Below are 18,133 nucleotides of genomic sequence, written 5' to 3'. Positions count from 1 at the left end.
AAAGCTTTCAAAGTCTCAATGTAATCTGGACCCTGTGTTTTACAGTGTTCCAAGTCGTCCATCTCCGTGCAGAACCCAGCTAATTCATGAAAGCAGCCCTTCCCTTTAGACAGTGAGAAGCTCCATTGAAACCAGTCTGACAAAACACAAGTTGCAGGGGGCAGTATAGCTCCATTTTCAAAGAGGTCTCTTGCTATTTATTAAGTGGGAGGTATTTGGGCCAAACTCTTATTTCCAATACTCACAAGTGAGAAGATATTTGGGATGAAATGTATATAGGAGAATTGGTAGCTGTAAGGCATTTGTTGTGGGTCAATTTGATCATAACTGACTATGTATCGCTACATTGTGGCGAAGGTGAGATTGATTCTCTTCAGTGGGTTAGAGGTCCAAGGTCACACAGCTAGCTAGTGAACAGCAGCTGTGCCTCCTCTCTGGTGCCGGATCTGTCCTAGCCAAGCCAGCACATGTCCTTTTCTGCGCCCAAGGACACAGATGATGTCACAGTGTGTGCCTTGCAAGGCTGCCTGTTCTTAGGTTCTTTAGAAATTATCCTGACAACTGAATGCTGATTGTGTTCAGATAATTGACTTTGCTATAATTTAGAAGTCTTTATAATCATTTGCCATTCTGTAACCTTTTTTCAGTATTTTAATGAAAGGATACATCAGTCAGTCAGATGCTTCCATAGTTACAGAAATGGGATTAATGAGTTTTGAGAGTTAAGGGAGGAGACTTTAACTGAGATTCAGTGAGGATGCCGGGGCCAGAGGATCCACAATACAATGAAGACTGTGTCCAGATCTCAGCTTTGCTCCTAAGAATCTGAATCTGGCCATCGTTCTCACAGAAGCTCCCCCAACCTGGAGGCGGAGATCACCCCAGAGTCTCATCTTCCTACAGCTAGCCAATCCAGAAAAAAGAAACTATTTCCCAGACAACTCCAGCCAGAGGTCTAGATGCCCCCATGGACCAGCTTGAGCCACAAGTACATTCTTTGAATTGCAGGTGTGTGTAACCCTGACTCCCTCCTCCCCTTGTGGCCCTGATAGGGAGGGAAGGAACAGGAGAGATTGCCAGAGACAGATGGGAAACATGGCGGCGATTCCAAGCAAGAAGTACATGTGTGAGCGGTGCTGACCCTGCGCTGGAGGGCCCTCTCTGTGCCCACTCCTCCAATTGTATACAACACAAGCTTGTAGAATGTGTTTTGAAATCCAAGTTTTTGAACAACTGCATAAATAGATAGGCTCTGTGTAATCTGAATGTACTAGAACTAATTTTCAAACCAAGGATGACAACCCACGGTGAATCATGAAATCCCTGTTAATCAAGTCAATGGGTCACAGCCACTTTTGGATGAGATGGAGTCAAAAATACTTGTATTTAGCATAGACATAGTGGGTTAGGTTGTTTGTTTTTTATTTACACAGCTGAGTGTTTACAGGATTCCAATGTAAAACATACGCTGGTTCAGCCACCCTGAATGGACAGTCACCCCAGTTAAGGTTTGAGAACTGAATTGACACCTGGGAGCTTTAGGGTTCTGGAGACTCATTAGAATTGGCTGGCTCTGTCCCTCCAAGCTCCGAGACCTTAGGCAAGATCTCCAATTCCCAGATCCTCCTCTTCTCATCTGTAAAGTAGAGGCTTATAAGGACGGATGGAAAGGTACCCTGAGCAGAGGGACAAGAGCTCCATTAAAGTCACAAGGGTTCTGTCTGGTCCATGGTAAGCAAGTCTGGACCAGGCAACTTCTGGAGCCTGTGGAACCTAGCAACCAGCACAGAAAAGGAAGTCACCCCCACGGAAGCCAGCACTCTTCCACAGCACTAATTCCAGACTTGAACCCCACTTGCTTCAGGAAAATGAGTAGATTTAAGAGTCCCAGCTGCTGCAGTAACCACAGGACCTTTGGATCCCCTGAGCAGATGCTCTGGTCATGGGAAGTCTTGCCTCCAGGCTCTGTTTTAGAAGCTGCAGAGCTCAGCATGCTGGTTGGCTGACACAAGAGGCAGCAGTGAGTTCGTTGATGTTTAGTAAAGAGGGGGAATGCAGAGGTAAGGACCTAAATACATAAAGAAGGAGACAGGTTACAAGCAAATGGGTGGGAGGTGATATTGGGCAAATGTCAAGTGTTGACAACCGCACTGCCTCAAGTTTGGGGGCCACTATGTTGCTATCCACACTGCCCCAAGCTTTGGGGCTACTGTGTTGCCAACCGTACTGCCCCACACTTTGGGGCTAAGTGCTCTGGTCAAGAGAGAGAGTGGGGGATGGAGGGGCAAGAGACTTGAAGAATGGAGACAAACCAGAGTGTGTGATCAAGTCCCGTTTCTCATTTATTGTCTCTCCTTATTATCTCCTCCTGCAAAGAAATCCTGGGTATTTATAAGCACAAGCAGGAGAACACAGCTGAAGACACTTTACCACATGCACCACGCAGCTGGGGTCACTAAACAACAAAACAAGATATGTGGGATAAACAAGATGTTTATCAGAGTGTGCTCAGCTGTTGTAGGCTGTTGAAAAACAAGTCTCTTGTCAGGGTATATGGCTCAAGATGGCTGTAAAGTTGATAGCTGCTTTCTGCTAGAAGTCTGCTCCCAACAGTCAAACAAAGAAGGCTGTCGTGACTGGATTGGTATCACATAAAATCCTCTGCAAGGCATTCTACATAAACAAAACAGGAAGAGGACGAAGAAAATAACTGTCCATGTACCCTACGGCTCCCAAAGGCTTGAAATGACACTGATAGCTGGTTTTAGTACCCCTATTTTGCCAATCCAGAGAATTACCTAGAACAAGAAAAGAAGCTAAAAAGCACTCATAGATACTTTTACCAAAATGAAGTGGTCACAGTTCTGCACACCTACAGCTACAGAGAGCATTTGGTGTGTTCACTGAAAGCAGACCATCTAACTAGACTATTTAAAAAAAAAAAAAAAAAAAAAAAAAAAAAAAAATATTGAGTACACGAGAAATAAGTTAGAAATAATCAAAATTTTTGTTTCTTAATCAAAAATTAAGCAAACTATTTCTATATGATTCATAAGCCAAAGGAGAAAAAATGAACAAAATATTGTGAAAATACTACATCCCCCAGAAATGTTTCTGGTTCTGGTAATACTGAACTAACTGGAAAAACTTTAGAAGAAATTGTTAGTGGGAAGGAGTCTGCCACAGAAGAGGGGGCAGGGAGGTTTTGAGAGCCAGAGGAAACATGTCTATAATAAAACAGCATTTGCCAGGCATGCCAGCACAATTGCACACATGAACTCCCAGTGTCTGGGACCACATACACAAGACTTGCACAAGACCAAGCCAGCCGAAATCGCAGCATGGATGGGAGAGGGGCTCAAAGTTCCACCCCTATCTGAGGATCGATTGACACCTGCTGGCTGCTAAGGGAAGGAATGTCAGTTTTCTTCAGGGATGAAGTCCCTAAATCTACCCATCCTCTAGTACATGGTCCCATACAATGCACATATAGAATCACTAAAGGGACTGTGTGTGTGTGTGTGTGTGTGTGTGTGTGTGTGTGTGTGTGTGTTGTGTACAAATTCTATGCAGTTAGGAATATTAAAAGACTCTTAAGTAAGAGTTTAATGGCTCAGCAGTTAAGAACCCTGACTGCTCTTCCAGAGGTCCTGAGTTCAATTCCCAGCAGCCACATGGTGGCTCACAACCATCTGCAATGGAGTCTGATGCCCTCTTCTGGTGTGTCTGAAGAGAGTGATATATATGAATACATAAAATAAATAAATAAATCTTAAAAAGAAAAGAAGGAAACAAAGTAAGAGTTTAAATCAGTGATCTTGCCATCTACATGGCCAGATATTTTCCTCCTAAGTAGCTAGGAGGGAAAAACACAGCAAACCTAAAGAGAAGTAGAAAAGTCGAAATGGAATATAATCCCAAGTAGACTTTATCTCAAAACTTCCATACTTTTAAATGTTCATACTTTTTATAGTTTATCCTTAACTAATAGATTGATGAAATCTGACATATTATTAGAATAAAGAAAAACATAAGATTATTATAGATACAGAGAAAGCATTTGACAAAACAACAATCATCTCTGCTTTATTTGAAAGAAAGAGAGAAAGAAAACTAGAAATAAAAATAAAGAGAAATATCTTCACCCTCAAAAAGAGCACCTCACCATCAAAGATAGAATCTATGGCTGGGCAGTGGTGGTGTATGCCTTTAATCCCAGCAAGAGGGAGGCAGAGGCAGGCAGGTCTCTGGGTCTGAGGTCAGCTAGAACTTCACAAAGAAACCGGTTGTCTTGGGGGATGAGGTAGCCCAAGAGCATCTATGGCAATCCCACAGCCCACAGCATCTGTAATAACAAGCTGAAGGATTTCTTAGAGCTTAACAAAAATAACCTGCTTCCAGCTCTTCTGTACCTTATTATTATTAAACACAGCAATAAGACAAGATTTAAAAAAAATAAAAAGGTAAACCTTCGATTCAGATGACATAGTTGCATACGAAGAAACTCCTAAAAGACGACTGACATTAATGAATGAATGCAGCAAGTTTATGGGGTACAACAGCAAACATGAAAAAGATAAAACATTTAAATTTCTATGCTCAATACAATCAGGAGAACATCTTTATGTTAGATTCATAAAAGATGCGCAAGATCTCTGTACTATAACAAGGGAGAGCTACATCTATGCAGAGACAGACTCATTCATGAATCATCAAAATACCACTTCTTCCCAAAACAGATCTAACACAGTCCTAATCAAGATAACAGACTTCTTCTGTGCCTGTGTTTAAAACGTCTGTCTTAAAAACCACAGTTCTTTGATTTTTAAAATGGAAACAATTTATTACATCCAAAGAAATACTGAAAAAGAAGAGCTAAGTTGGAGACTTTTCGTTTCTTGACCTCAAGAGCTATAAAATTCATTTAAATGCTTTTTATGGGCATAACAACTAGATAAATAGATAATGGATTCCTATGGTGCCGCTAGATAAAAGATTCCTGAAATAAATATATTCCTACCTTCCTTCTCAATAAATGCCATTAGAAAACAGTGAGTGTGCTTTTGGACAATATGAACTTTATCTCACTTGCACAATAAATAAACTCAATACCACACAGACCAACCATACAAAGTAGGGGAGAGAGACAAAAAACATATACAACCTTGAAAGCAGCAATAATATAAATGCACAAAGGGGATCAAACATTACAAACTGGAAAATTGGACTTGACCCAAACTGAAAACTTTGTCAGGAAACTTTTTTTCTTAAACAAGTGGGTATTCCAGAGAAGAAAATAATAATAGTTGCAAAATATACATCTAAGAAAGGACTAGTAGTCTAAATATATAAAACACTACACTTCAATAATAGGGACCAGCTTGTGTGTGTGTGTGTGTGTGTGTGTGTGTGTGTGTGTGTGTGTGTGTGTGTGTGTTGTATTGTGTGCACATGTGTGCATGTGGAAACCAGAGAGGATTCTCACTGAACCTAGAGCTCACTGATTTGTTAGGGAGGTGCCGCTAGTCAGCTCCACCTGTCCCTATCTACCCAGGAGGTCGAGGATTTCAAAAGTCCACCACTATGCTCATCTTTTTTATATGTATGTTGGGAGCAGAACTCCTGTCCTCATGCCTGTGTGATGAGCTCTTTACTGCCATCTTCCCAGCCCCAAGACCAAGCTTATAAATGGGCAAAATATTTCAGCCATTTTCAAAGAGATACAAAAGTCCAATATACAAGGTATCCAGAAAACAAAAAACCCCAAGGAGATAAGTTTCTGTACCTGTATACAGAAGACTTAAAACTAAAATGGCTGGCACTGTCAAGTGTCTATAGGATGTGGACACTGCATTGTTGTTGGTTAGAAGAGCTGCTTTGAAATGATGTCAGGCGGTATGCTTCAGAAACACACTTTACACAAGACACGTAACTGGTTCTCATGAGTCCATAGGCAAAACCAAGCTCTATAAAGGAGAAACGATCCACGGTAGAAAAAGAGATCAGAATAGTGGCTACCTCTGCAGGAATATAGGTGTGGGGTTGCTGGGAAGATACTTTCATGTTGGTGGCTTTTAGATGATAAGGGAGGGAGGCCACCCTTGTTTGGCTTCCGAAGATAGTTTGTCAGAACTCACCTAATGATACATTTGCATGTCATTGTATGCAAATTTTACCACAAAAGCAAAAATCGGAATATGGAGCTCTTGATAATGGCCAATACTGGTTGGAGATGGAGTGAGAGTGTGTGGATGACTACAACCATTCAAACTCCATCCTGAGTGGATTGCTGAGTAGAAAGGAACAGGTAAATGTAAGCAAGCCTGGTGAACTGTCACTTGTAGAATCTAGGTGGTGTTGTGTTGTACCATTGTGAAAGTCATTCAATTTTGATGTACATGAAATTTTTCTTAAACTAGTGAAGGTAATTATGATACTTGCCCTGGCTGTGAACTCAGTACTCTCCCTCTAAAGTTCTTCCTCTCCGGGAGACACAATGCAAGATAAACGGTCTGTTAGTTATTCTCACAAAAACCATTTGCATCTATTCCACAGGGCTGCAAGCTTTTCTAGTTCCGTTTCTGGCGAGTTATCGTGGGTGTGTCTCCTGGGACCACTCTCTTCAAAGGCGGAGAGATTCTGTTTAGACCGTGGGCGGCTATGAATCCATTCCTTCACACAGATATATTCGATCCCCTGTGGCTAAACTGCTGGGGACCAGGTGTGTCTGAAGGGCACGCAGCGCCCTCTTCTGGCCCCAAGGGGACCCACGCGGACCATCGAGGCCCTCGACCTTGCTCTTAAGCAACCATTCCAGGGATCTGCACACCCGGGTGAGAGCATCGCTGCTCGGAAGTTGGCCTTTCGAGCTCCAGGCGAGCGCGGGCGGAGACCTGCGCAGGAAACTGGCCCTGAGGCCAGGAGGCGGCCACTGGGTGGAGTCGCCACGGTTGGCAGCTGCAGGGCTCCACCTGTTGCAGTGTTTGAGCACTCCACAGAGAAGGCAGCTCTAGGCACGGACTTCTGCTCACAGCCCCACTGGGCAGGGCAAGGCCACTTGAGAAGGGGAACCAGGGACCACCCTGAACCTGCCCCACAGAGCAGGTGCGTTTGGGGAGGTGAGACGCGAACGCGCCGGTGGCTCCAGCGCCCATGGCAAGTTGGGGTCTCTGGGTGGGCGCCCCAGCGGTTCGCTGGAGAGCCTTGCTGCTGCTGGCTTGCATGTTGTAGCTTGGAGCACTCAGCTTAAGGCCATTGACTGCGCAGGAACTACTGAACCGAGGCGATCAAAACCGGGTGGAAGAGATGGAACTCTTCTGGCCGCTGGCCTTAGCCAGCTCTCCCGGAGATGGGCTGGCAGGGCCGGCACTTGGCGACAGAGAACACCCGGTGCAGGGCCTAGAGGCCAAGGGCGATCTGGCTAGGGGGAAGTCAAGGAAGGCTCCCTGGGAGGATGCGTCTAACTTCCTTCACTGTTCCAACCTCCCCCTCTGCTCTCCTCCCCACAGCGGTCCGCCCTCGAGCTGCCGCGGAGCCTGTGTACCCAGCAGAGATCCAGCCGGCTGATCTGCTTCTTCGCATTGTCCCTGCGTCCGTGCGTCCAGCCTCTGAGCCCTGGTTATTCTGGTGGATAGAGGTTCGGCGGAACATTGTCACTACTACGCCAACACAGATCCACCTGGAGAGGCACCGAAGACAGAGGACAGCCTGTATGCCAGCCGTCACAGCTTGGAAAGCAGTGTTCCGTGGAACCCGGACCTTCATGTTAAGCTTACCCGCCGATTCTCTCTGAACCCACGACCTTTTCTTCCAGAGGAGTTCAAGTTCTATCGAGTTTGCCTTGAAGGCACGCCACGCCCCCTCCCCAATCTGAGCCGAATTAGGAGCCCGGGTGAACTCGAGTCGCCTGCACCCTCACCCCAAGCCGAAGCAGACTCCGTGCCCCGACCCTCTGGTCTTCAGCCTTAAGGAGAACTCCAGAGCGGACGGGGAGGCGGCGGCGACAAAGCGGATTCGAAACCACGAGTCCAGGCGGACGTGGGGAGCTGGCTTCACAGGAAAGACCGAGGAGGAGGCGGCCGGGAGATCCACGCCGCCTTGGGGAGCGCGCGGCGGGCATGGGCGAGCCCGCACGCAGAGCGGGCTAAGGTCGGCAGAGCAGATCCTCCCAGGGGCGTGGGCACGAGTCCGCGGGCAGCGACCCTCGCGGGGTTGTCCTCCAGTGCCATGGCTGGCCGCGGTTGCGGCTGCAGCCCCGGTCACCTGAACGAGGACAACGCGCGCTTCCTGCTGCTCGCGGGGCTCATCCTGCTCTACCTGCTGGGCGGCGCCGCAGTCTTCTCCGCACTGGAGCTAGCGCAGGAGCTGCAGGCCAAGCAGCGCTGGGAAGAGCGCCTGGCCAACTTCAGCCGGGGCCACAACCTGAGCCGCGAAGAGCTGAGAGGCTTCCTCCGCCACTACGAGGAAGCCACCAGGGCGGGCATCCGTATGGACAGCGTGCGTCCTCGTTGGGACTTCACCGGCGCCTTCTACTTCGTGGGCACTGTGGTGTCTACCATAGGTAAGTGAGCCGCCTGGTCACTCGATGCCCCTAGTACCGGGACCTCGCAGGACCCAGCATCTCGCCCTTGGGGTTCTCCACTTTGGGCGCCCGCCGATGCACCTAGGGATTCCTTTGCGGCTAATCAACAGGTGTGAATGGATCCCAGCCACACCCGAAGATTATTAGAATTACCCCAGACCTCTGCCTAGACCAGTACCAGCCACTGTTTGTTGACCAGTCGCCGGGAATTTGAATGGTTCTTGAATTAAGGAAGCGCTTTTGTAGACAGTCAGTCTGGTTTAGGAGGCAGGGTTGAGTTCTATGGAGGGAGCTTACAAAGACATAGAAAAGCCAGGAGTGTTGACTGAATGTTGACTGTGTACGAGCCACTAAGGGAAAGCCCGTAATTTCAAACTTACAGAGACGCTCGGAATTCCAAACTAAAAAGAGGCAGAAGAGTGTAAAATGGGGCTCAGAGAAGGGGACGTGTTTCCTTCCGTCAGGAACCAGGGGAAAAGTGACCATGGGTCTAGCCAGTTTGAGTTCCTATGAATTGGGGTTAGGGACTAAACCGAGGGGCCTACATTGGGGCAGTAGCGGCTTGTGTCCAGAAGTCCCTGAGGGGCTGGCTGAGCTTGGACTAGAGGAAGGACTGTTAGGACAGATGGCCTGGTGGTGAATGAGATGGAGTAGGGATAAGAAGTCAGAATTTAGTAGGAAGCAGCTGAGCCCCTAAGAATTTTGAGAATGATGTGGTGGGTTGCCATCGGTGACATTCCCCTGCAGAATGAGGTGGGAACTGGAAGATTTGTGCGGCACCCACCACCACCACCACCACCACCACCAAAACTACTCACTAGTGATGTATAGCTGAGTACTGAGTGGGCTGGAGAAAGTACTGTAGCTATCCTGGGGAAAGAGGCCTGTGATGGGGGAGGGGCACCGAAAGGGGAGGGGAAGAAGGGAAGTAGTACAGAAGCCACTGCAGGGGCTCTTGGCGACAGCTGGACACATTTAATACAAGACTCTCGGCAGCCAGGGCCCAGGGGCTCTCTAGAAGGGTTTGCCGGTGGCAGGTGGCATCAGTGACAGTTGAACCACCTTGAGATATCATGCAGACATTCTGCCAGGAGAAAAGTACGTTCAAACAGGCGCCTCAGGCTATAGACCGGATTAAGCAAGAAAGACTTCCCAAGATTAGCCAGGAACCCATGACTCAGCTGGTCAGCAAATGAGAAGGCCGAAGGGGCCAGAATGACTGGGGACATAACAACTGTACCCAAGTGCTTCCTGCTGGATGGTCCAGCTCATAACCTCATGTCACTCTGTCTTCCCGCTCCCCCCCACCCCCACCCAGGGGTCCACTGTCACCTAGAAAGAGGAACAGTTTTCATTTCCACATGTCAGGCTTTCCTGACTGCCTTCTTCCCTCATGCCTGTGTTTAGAGCATCTTTTCTGCCCAGCCCCTGTAAGGATGAGAGGCATTGTTCAAACTGCTCTCCACGTCCAGGCACAGCGGGAGTTCCTGCTGGGCTTTGAGATGGTTTTCTGTGGGAACAATGGCAGATGCACCTGAGATTTCCAGCTGAGGAGCAGTACAAACCCCGGGTGTGCAGAGCAGGAGTGAGAGCAGCCAGTGAGATTTTGTGCCCACTCGAGGGAGGGTAAGAGGCTCATTTCCTCTGAGACCCACTTCCTAAGATTTCACAGGGAAGCTAAGGCTGGCCATTCTGAGAAGCTGGAATCCCGTCGGTTACTCATGTCCTACCTGGAAACTTTCAGGGTTGTGGCATCGGATTCCTGACAGAACATAGCTCTCACTCTCACCACAGGCCTTCCTGTCCTTTCCTGTGTCCATCAGAGCCTGTTGCATCCAGACTCCTTTATAGTAATAGAAATCCAATGGTTTTTCTGTTTGAATTCTCAATTCTAGTCTGTTATCTCTTCCTTTCCATGCCTTTCTCTGTGAAGAAGAGGTGGGTTTGATGTGGTTGTAACTCAAATCGTTCTTGAGGTTCTGTATAAAGTGGCTGTCTTCTCAAAGACTAGTTCAATAGCCAAAGCATTGAAAAACTAAATTCAATGTTCCCTTGCCTCTTTAAAGAAACTTAAAGTTTCCCCTTATAACACAAAAGAAACAACCCTCTTTCCTGTGGCCCTGGGGCTTCTCATCTCTAAGATCCTCCGCTAAAGTCCTCCCCTCAGATCCTCTTCTAAGATCCTCCCCTAAGGTCCTCCCAGGCTCGAGCCTTCTGACCTTTCAGGTCCCCTCTTCCTATCTCTTTTGGCTCTTCTCTCAAAAATGACATGGCCTCTTCTGTTTCTTTTGGCTTACTCTCATTTAACCTATTACCTGGAATCTCCAAAATACAGGACAGTCCCAGGAGGTGGCCAGCATCAACCTTGTCCCCTTCAAAGCATAGAAACGAAGGAGCTTGTAATCAGTGTGTGACTTCTTCAGCCTGTGATTTCAGATTCGAAAGCAACCCAGTCCACCTAATAACAATAAGCACCCACTCCTGCCACCCCTCAACACTGTGGTCTCCCCCTCCCCACAACCACTGTTTTTCCCTTTCCTATCCCTCCCTCCAGCCCTCTCTTTCATTATGAATTGCCAGGCATTTTTCCAGTGATGCCTCTTCAGCACACGGGTTGCCTCTTCCCTTTATCCCGGGGACCATCTTTGGAAGCCTAATTAAGCTCTTGGGTTACAGCTCTTGGGATGCTTGATCTGATCACACCTGTATCTCTTTTATTGATCACCTCTCCTTGTGGGATGGAGAACACTGGTAGTCAGTAAACCAGAGATCAGACCATGAGTGGAAATGGGTATAATATGGGGTGCAGGGCATTGGGGGGGGGGCGGGCAGCTGGTGAGAGCAGCGCCACCACAGGAATTCCCTGTCTAAGCTCAAGACCATGCTAGCTAGACAACTATGCAGACTTGAAGTCCTCAGATCTACTTGGGTCACATGGGGAGAGAAATCTGGACTTCCTTGCCTTGGGAAGGGATGACAGGAAGCTCTTCCTTCTCTTGCAGACCCTTGATGTTGCAAGTTATTCTAGTCAAGTGCACACAGGATTCTTGGTTACCCTGGAGGGTGACGTGTGTGCACACACTTCTTCCTGAGATAGGGAAATGCATTTTCTCAGCTCTTCTGATAACCACAATGCTTCTTCATCCGGGCACACATACCATTCGGTGTTCTCTTCCCTTTAATGTGCTGTCCACGGGATTTACATGTGTTTCCATGAATGTGGAACAGCATAACTGTCCTTTGGGGGGCCAAGCACAGCACGTATCTCTGTACACATTGAACTCTTACAAAACCCGGCAATGCTGGCCACACTCTTCTTGAATAGCAGTGGGTTCTGAGGCTCAGGGGAGCTTCTATGATGGGTTGGAAGTTGCTCAGCTGGAGGTGACGGGGCTCTCCCTTCCAAGCTGATACTCAGAACTGTCCCCATGCCTTTTCTTCCTTATAGATCCCTTTTGTAGGAAGAGTTGGTCCCCAGTTAGATACCGCGATCCCTTTCCTCAGTTGTGATGGGTTTTAGGTGCCCTAAAATAATGACAAGTGACAAAATCCCCAGCGTCTGCTTGTACAAGGCGAGATTTAAGCAAAACCTGCCACGTAGACAAAGACTGACCCCCAGCATCGAGTTTCGAGGTCCTCACCAACTAAACATCTCCCCACATACTATGATGATTGACAATGTCTGTCCCACTTCCACTGTCCCCCCAGAAGATCCCAAAGCCACTTCCTGGCTTTTCCTGTTGGCTCTTGACACATTGGTACCCAGGTTGTCTGTGTCTTGGGAATTCCCTTTGAGTAAGCAGCTGATGGATATCACGGTGAATCTGGGCCAACAAACGGCCCAACCATTGAAGAGGTTTTCAAATTGTTCTGAGGAGTTCATGGGGTTCTCTATGCTACATTAAGGCCATTCTTCAAGGCTAAGGGCCCCCATCCCTTGTGATGAGGTGACAGGAAGCTTCCCTCCCCTGCTCCCATGTGTGTGTTTGTGTGTATGCCAGGGTGACAGAAACACAGACAGAGACAGAGAGACACACAGAGAAAAACAGATGGGGGAAGGAGGAAATTAATTGGATGAATATTCATCTTATTCAACTACCTTCTTATTGACTTGAATTTTTGGTGTAGAAAAAAATACTTATTTGATTGACAGAGTATTTTTCCTAGTTTTTCATAATTCACATCCTTTCCATGGCTAAGATAAATATTCTTGCTCATTCTCTCTGTAGCTGTTTAACTCATCTCGAATGTTATTCAGAAAGATTGCTTTTTAAAGGTTCTGTGAGGTTGGCTCTGTAATTATGCTTTGATTTATTGCTAAAATTATCGCATAATGATCTGAGAATGTGCATGTTGTACAATTCTCTGTTTTCTTCTTTGAACATTTCTTTGTGTCCTGGAGTCTGTATATATTCGAGCCAGTTTTCCCTTGGGTCACTGATTTCTGGAGGTAAAGGGAACATTGACACCCCCACCCTGCCACCAGCCTTTAATTCTTACAAATGCACCAAAGACAACACTTCACTGTGTTTCAGGACATGTAAATTTATCATTTTTTTTAAGTCAGTAACTCCATAGCCTGCATAACGTTGCTCATCTTCCTGGGGCTAACTTGGTTACCCTCTTCATGCTTTCTGCCCCCAGTGGCCATCTTAAACATCTGAATCTGGAATTAAAGTTCTGCGTCATGTGAGCAAATGTCTGTCGACCTTTAAATCACTGCTCGAGGGGTGATCATCAGTAGTTTCTGGCTTAAGTAACCACTTAGCATGTTTTCATCCTTTTATTTTTAACTGGCTCTATATTTTTCCTATGTGTATGAAAATTTGGCACGTTCACTACTTGGCTTTCTCTCTATTCTCCTCCTCCTCTTCCTCTTCTTCTTCCTCTTCCTCTTCCTCCTCCTCCTCCTCCTCCTCCTCTTCCTTCTTCTTCATTCTTTCCATCTCTGGTTTACCTTCAATGCTGATTATCGACTCTGGTAGGTGAGTGTTTCTTTTTGGTCATTCTAAGTGTGATCAAGACAGAATTCTGAGGCCAAAAGCCATCTCCACTATCCTTCAGTTTGGAGATAAAACTGAGATGCCTTTTCTGGACAATGCAGAGCCTTTTGACCTTGAGTCTAGTACCACCACCCCTCAGCTTCCAGCCTCCCAAGTCCTGGTCTCACATTCCCAAACCTTGCTGGTATCTTCATATCTAATAGCCAAGAGTCCATCCTTTCCTGACCTTCTTTATACCACTTCTGAAGACCACTACCACCAACGCCGCCTCTGCCACCACCACTGCCGCCACTGCTGCCACCGCCGCCACCACGGCCACCACCATCATCCCTTCCCACCCTCTCTCCCCTTTCCTTCTTCCACTGAGCTGTATTTCTAATCCTTTCTGGTTTCTTTATTTTGTGACAGAGTATTACTAAGTTGCTCAGGCTGAACTAGAACTAACTGGAGCCTATACTGGTTTTCAGCTTCAGGGTTTTCTACCTTAGCCTCCTGAGTAGCTGGGATTACAGTCTTGTGCGAGCAGACCCAACTTGGACTTTCTTTCTTTCTTTCTTTCTTTCTTTCTTTCTTTCTTTCTTTCTTTCTTTCTTTCTTTCTTCCTTCCTCTCTCTCTCTCTCTCTCTCTCTCTCTCTCTCTCTCTCTCTCTCTCTGTCTCTCTCTCTGTCTCTCTCTCTGTCTCTCTCTCTGTCTCTCTCTCTTTCTTTCTGTGTTCCTTCCCTCTTTCCCTCCCTCCCTCCCTCCCTCCCTCCCTCCCTCCCTTCCTTCCTCTCTCCATCCATCTCTCCTTCCCTCTCTCCCTTCCTTCCTTTCTTAGTTTTTGAGACAAGATCTTACTCTGTGGTCTAGGCTCTTGGAACTTGCTATTGTGGTCCAGGCGACCCTCAAACTCACAGCATCTTTCCTGCCTTAGTCTTGCTAGGACTGCAGCGTGCAGGCGCACCACCAGGCCCTGTAAGGACGTTTCTTTCTCCACAGCTCCAGATCTCCTCCAGTCCCTTTCTTCCCCTGCCTCCGTACCTGCCCTGCCTCCGTACCTGCCCTGCCTCCGTACCTGCCCTGCCTCTGTACCTGCCCTGCCTCCGTACCTGCCCTGCCTCTGTACCTGCCCTGCCTCCGTACCTGGGAGCTGCACTGGTCTTTACACAGCATCACAGATCTGTCTCGAGTTTTGCTTCTGATTTCAAACGGAAAGTGAAGGTGGTAGAATGAACCTTCACGAAAGTTACTTTTCCTGCGCGGTCTGGGAATAGTGCCCCATTTAGCATGGGGTGAAGCAGGAGAAAAAGAGACCCCCAGCTGCACATGCACCTGCTGCTTCTGTGCCAGATGGAACCTGGGGCCTCTCACGCTCATGCCTACACTGGCACCTCAGCCTTTAGGCAACAGCAGCATGCCCTTCCGCTGCCTGCAGTGCCAATTCTCTGTGTCTGTAATCACAAAGGAGAGAAAATGACAAGGAGAGCTGTTTCAGGTGGCACTGGGTAGCCTGAAAAAAAAATATGCCAGGCAGTGGTGGCGCAAGCCTTTAATCCTAGCACTTGGGAGGCAGAGGCAGGCGGTTTTCTGAGTTCGAAGCCAGCCTGGTCTACAGAGTGAGTTCCAGGACAGCCAGGGCTACACAGAGAAACCCTGTCTCGAAAAACCAATATATTTGCTAACACTCTATCTATCTATCTATCTATCTATCTATCTATCTATCTATCTATCTATCTATCTGCTAACATCAGTGACAGAGACATGCTGAAATGTGCTGTTGAACACGAGAAGTGTCAAGGCCCATGAGCAGAGTGGACAACAGTCCCTTACCCCACTCTCCCACCTCCCTCCCCTTTGCTCCTCCTTACTCTACTTTCCCCTTACCTTTATCTTATACCCTTACTTCCCTTCCTTAAGCGATCGTCCTCCCTGGTCCCTTGCAGTCTCCCTAACCTCTGCAGTTATTCAGGCTGAAATACACACATCTAAAGCTTAAAAGCTAAAATCCACATGAAAGAGAAAGTACTGAATATATGTCTTTGGGACTGGGTCATCTCATCTAGGATGATTATTTCAAGTTCCATCCATTTACCTGCAAACTTTATAACTTCATTTTTCTTCGTAGCGGAACAATATCCCATTGTGTAAATAAATGTACCACATTTTTGTTGTCCACTCATTAGCTGATGCACATGTTGGTTGTTTCCGGTTTCCAGCTGTTATGTATGAATAAAAGCAGCAATGAGGGTGGATGAGCAAGTATCTCTGTAGTAAGAGGTAGAGTCCTTTGGGTATATATCCAAGAATTGAATAGCTGGACCTTATGGTGGATCTATTTTCAGCTTGTTGAGGAAGTGCCGCCCTGGTTTCCGTAGTAGATGTGCAAGTTTTTGTGCTCCCTAGCAGTGAGTATGTGATGACTTCATTCTCGCCAGCACGCACTGTCATTTGTTATACTGATCTGAGCTATTCTGATGGGGTAAGAGGGAACACTTCTTGTGTTCAACAGCACATTTAATTTGCATTTCCTTGATGACTAAGATGGCTGAGAAATACTTTTAAAATGTTCATCATTTTGTATTCTCAGCCATTTGTGTTTCATCTTTTGAGAATTCTATTTAGTTAACTATATCATATCTTTTAATTGGATTGATTTCTTGATGTTCTGGGGTTGTTTTTTCCCCCAGTTCTTTACATATTCTAGATAATAGCCCTCTCTCAGCTTTACAGCTGGTTAAAAAAAAAAACATTTTCCCACTCTGTAGGCTGCTGCTTTGTTCAAAGGATGCTGTCCTTTGTGGTTCAGAGGCTTTATAGCTTCATGGGGCCCTGTTTATTAGTTGTTGGTTTTAGTGTCTAGGCTCTTAATGTCCTTTTCAGAAAGTCCTTCCCTGTGGCAGTGGGCTCAAGCCTATTCCCTGCTTTCTCATCTGTCACACTCAGGGTGTCTGGTCTAACATTGAGGTCCTTCATTTATCTGGACTTGAGTTTGGTGACGGATAATAGATATGGAACTATTTTCATTCTTCTACATACACCTATCCACTTTGACCAGTACCATTTGTTGAAGATGCTGTCTCTTTTCCAGTGTGTATCTTTGACTTCTTTGTTAAAAATCAGGTGTTCATAAGGGTGTAGAATATGTCTGGCTCCTCGCTCCTGTTCCATGGACTAACGGTGTCTGTTTTATGCCAACGCCGTGCTGTTTTTATTATGATAGTTCTTTAATACACCTTGACATCTGGGATGGTGGTACCTTCAGCAACTCTTTTATTATCAGTAATTATTCACGGGTGTTTTGACTATCCTGAGTTTTATGTTTTTATATAAAGTTGAAGATTGTTTTTAATTTTTGTGAAACATTGTGTTGGGATTTCTATGGTGAGTGCATTGAATCTGTAGATTACTTTGGGTAGGATGGCTGCTTTCACTCTAGTAATTAACTACCAGTTCAGACACATGAAGATTTCTTCATCTTCTGGTGTCTTCTCTAGTTTCTTTCTTCAATTTCTTAAGTTTTGGGGGATGTTATTTGTTTGTTGTTTTGTCTTGTTTTGTTTTAACTATACAAGTCTTTCACTTGCTTAGTTAGAATTATCTCAGGATATTTTTTATTTGGGCTATTGTAAAAGCCACTGTTTCCCTGATTCAGCATGCGTGTTATTTGTATAAAGGAAGGCTACCAATTTTTGTGTTTTAATTCTGCTACTTGGCTAAGGTGTTTATCAACTGTAGAAGTTTCCTGATGGAGTCTTTAGGATTTTTCTATGTATAAAATCATGCTGGGCAGTGGTGGCACATGCCTTTAATCCCAGCACTTGGGAGGCAGAGGCAGGTGGACTTCTGAGTTCTAGGCCAGCCTGGTCTACAGAGTGAGTTCCAGGACAGTCAGGGCTACACAGAGAAACCCTGTCTCGAAAAAAAAAAAAAAATGTATCCTCTACAAATAAGGCTACTTTGACTTCTCCCTTTTCTGTGTGAATCTCCTTAATATCCTTCAGTTGTCTTATTGTTTTAGCTAAGATTTCAAGTATGATATTAATAAATCTGGAGAGAATGGATATCCTTGTCTTGTTCCTGGTTTTAAAGGAAATGCTTTGAATTTCTCTATATTTAAAATGTTGGCTGTGAGCTTGCTGTGCATTGCCTTTATTATGTTGGGGTGTGTCACTTGTGTCACTTGTATCCCTGGTCTCATCGTTACTTTTATCATGAAAGGATGTTAGATTTTGTCAAAGGCCCATTCTGCATCTAATGAGATAATTATTGGGTTTTTTCCATTAACTTTGTTTATGTGGTGGATTACTTTTACTGATTTTTGTATGCAGAATCATGGTGCATGCTCTATCTGATGAATTCTTGAAATCAGTTTGCAAGTACTTTATTATGATTTTTTGACCTGTAATGTTCTTTTTTTCTTGGGTCTTAGTGTGGTTTTGGTATCAGGGTAATAGTGACTTTGAAAATAAATTAGGAAATTTTCCTTCAGTTTCTATTTTGTAGAATAATTGGAAGAGTGTTGCCATTAGTTCTTTGAAAATCTGGTAGAATTCTGCACTGAATCCATCT

The 18,133-nt window shown here is 45.9% G+C and overlaps 2 protein-coding genes across 4 annotated transcripts in view; both read left to right on the top strand.

Moving 5' to 3' along the window:
• Tdp1 (tyrosyl-DNA phosphodiesterase 1) overlaps window positions 1-6,697 on the top strand; it is an 82,548-nt gene extending 75,851 nt beyond the window's left edge. For all 3 annotated transcript variants that reach the window (XM_076921426.1, XM_076921424.1, XM_076921427.1), the window contains exon 16: window positions 6,556-6,697. In XM_076921426.1, coding sequence (XP_076777541.1) covers window positions 6,556-6,647 — 92 coding nt within the window. In that variant the 3' untranslated portion in view covers window positions 6,648-6,697. The remainder of the gene's footprint in view (window positions 1-6,555) is intronic.
• Window positions 6,698-8,221: 1,524 nt separating this feature from the next.
• Window positions 8,222-18,133, top strand: part of Kcnk13 (potassium two pore domain channel subfamily K member 13) — an 88,305-nt gene continuing 78,393 nt past the window's right edge. Inside the window, exon 1 of the mRNA XM_076921429.1 lies at window positions 8,222-8,560. Within this exon, the coding sequence (XP_076777544.1) occupies window positions 8,227-8,560 (334 nt within the window). The 5' untranslated portion in view covers window positions 8,222-8,226. The remainder of the gene's footprint in view (window positions 8,561-18,133) is intronic.

Source organism: Arvicanthis niloticus, chromosome 23 (genome assembly GCF_011762505.2).
Source record: "Arvicanthis niloticus isolate mArvNil1 chromosome 23, mArvNil1.pat.X, whole genome shotgun sequence".
NCBI classification, from domain to species: Eukaryota; Metazoa; Chordata; class Mammalia; order Rodentia; family Muridae; genus Arvicanthis; species Arvicanthis niloticus.
The sequence above is the reverse complement of the archived record's forward strand: the minus strand, read 5'-3'. Positions and strand labels throughout refer to the sequence as shown.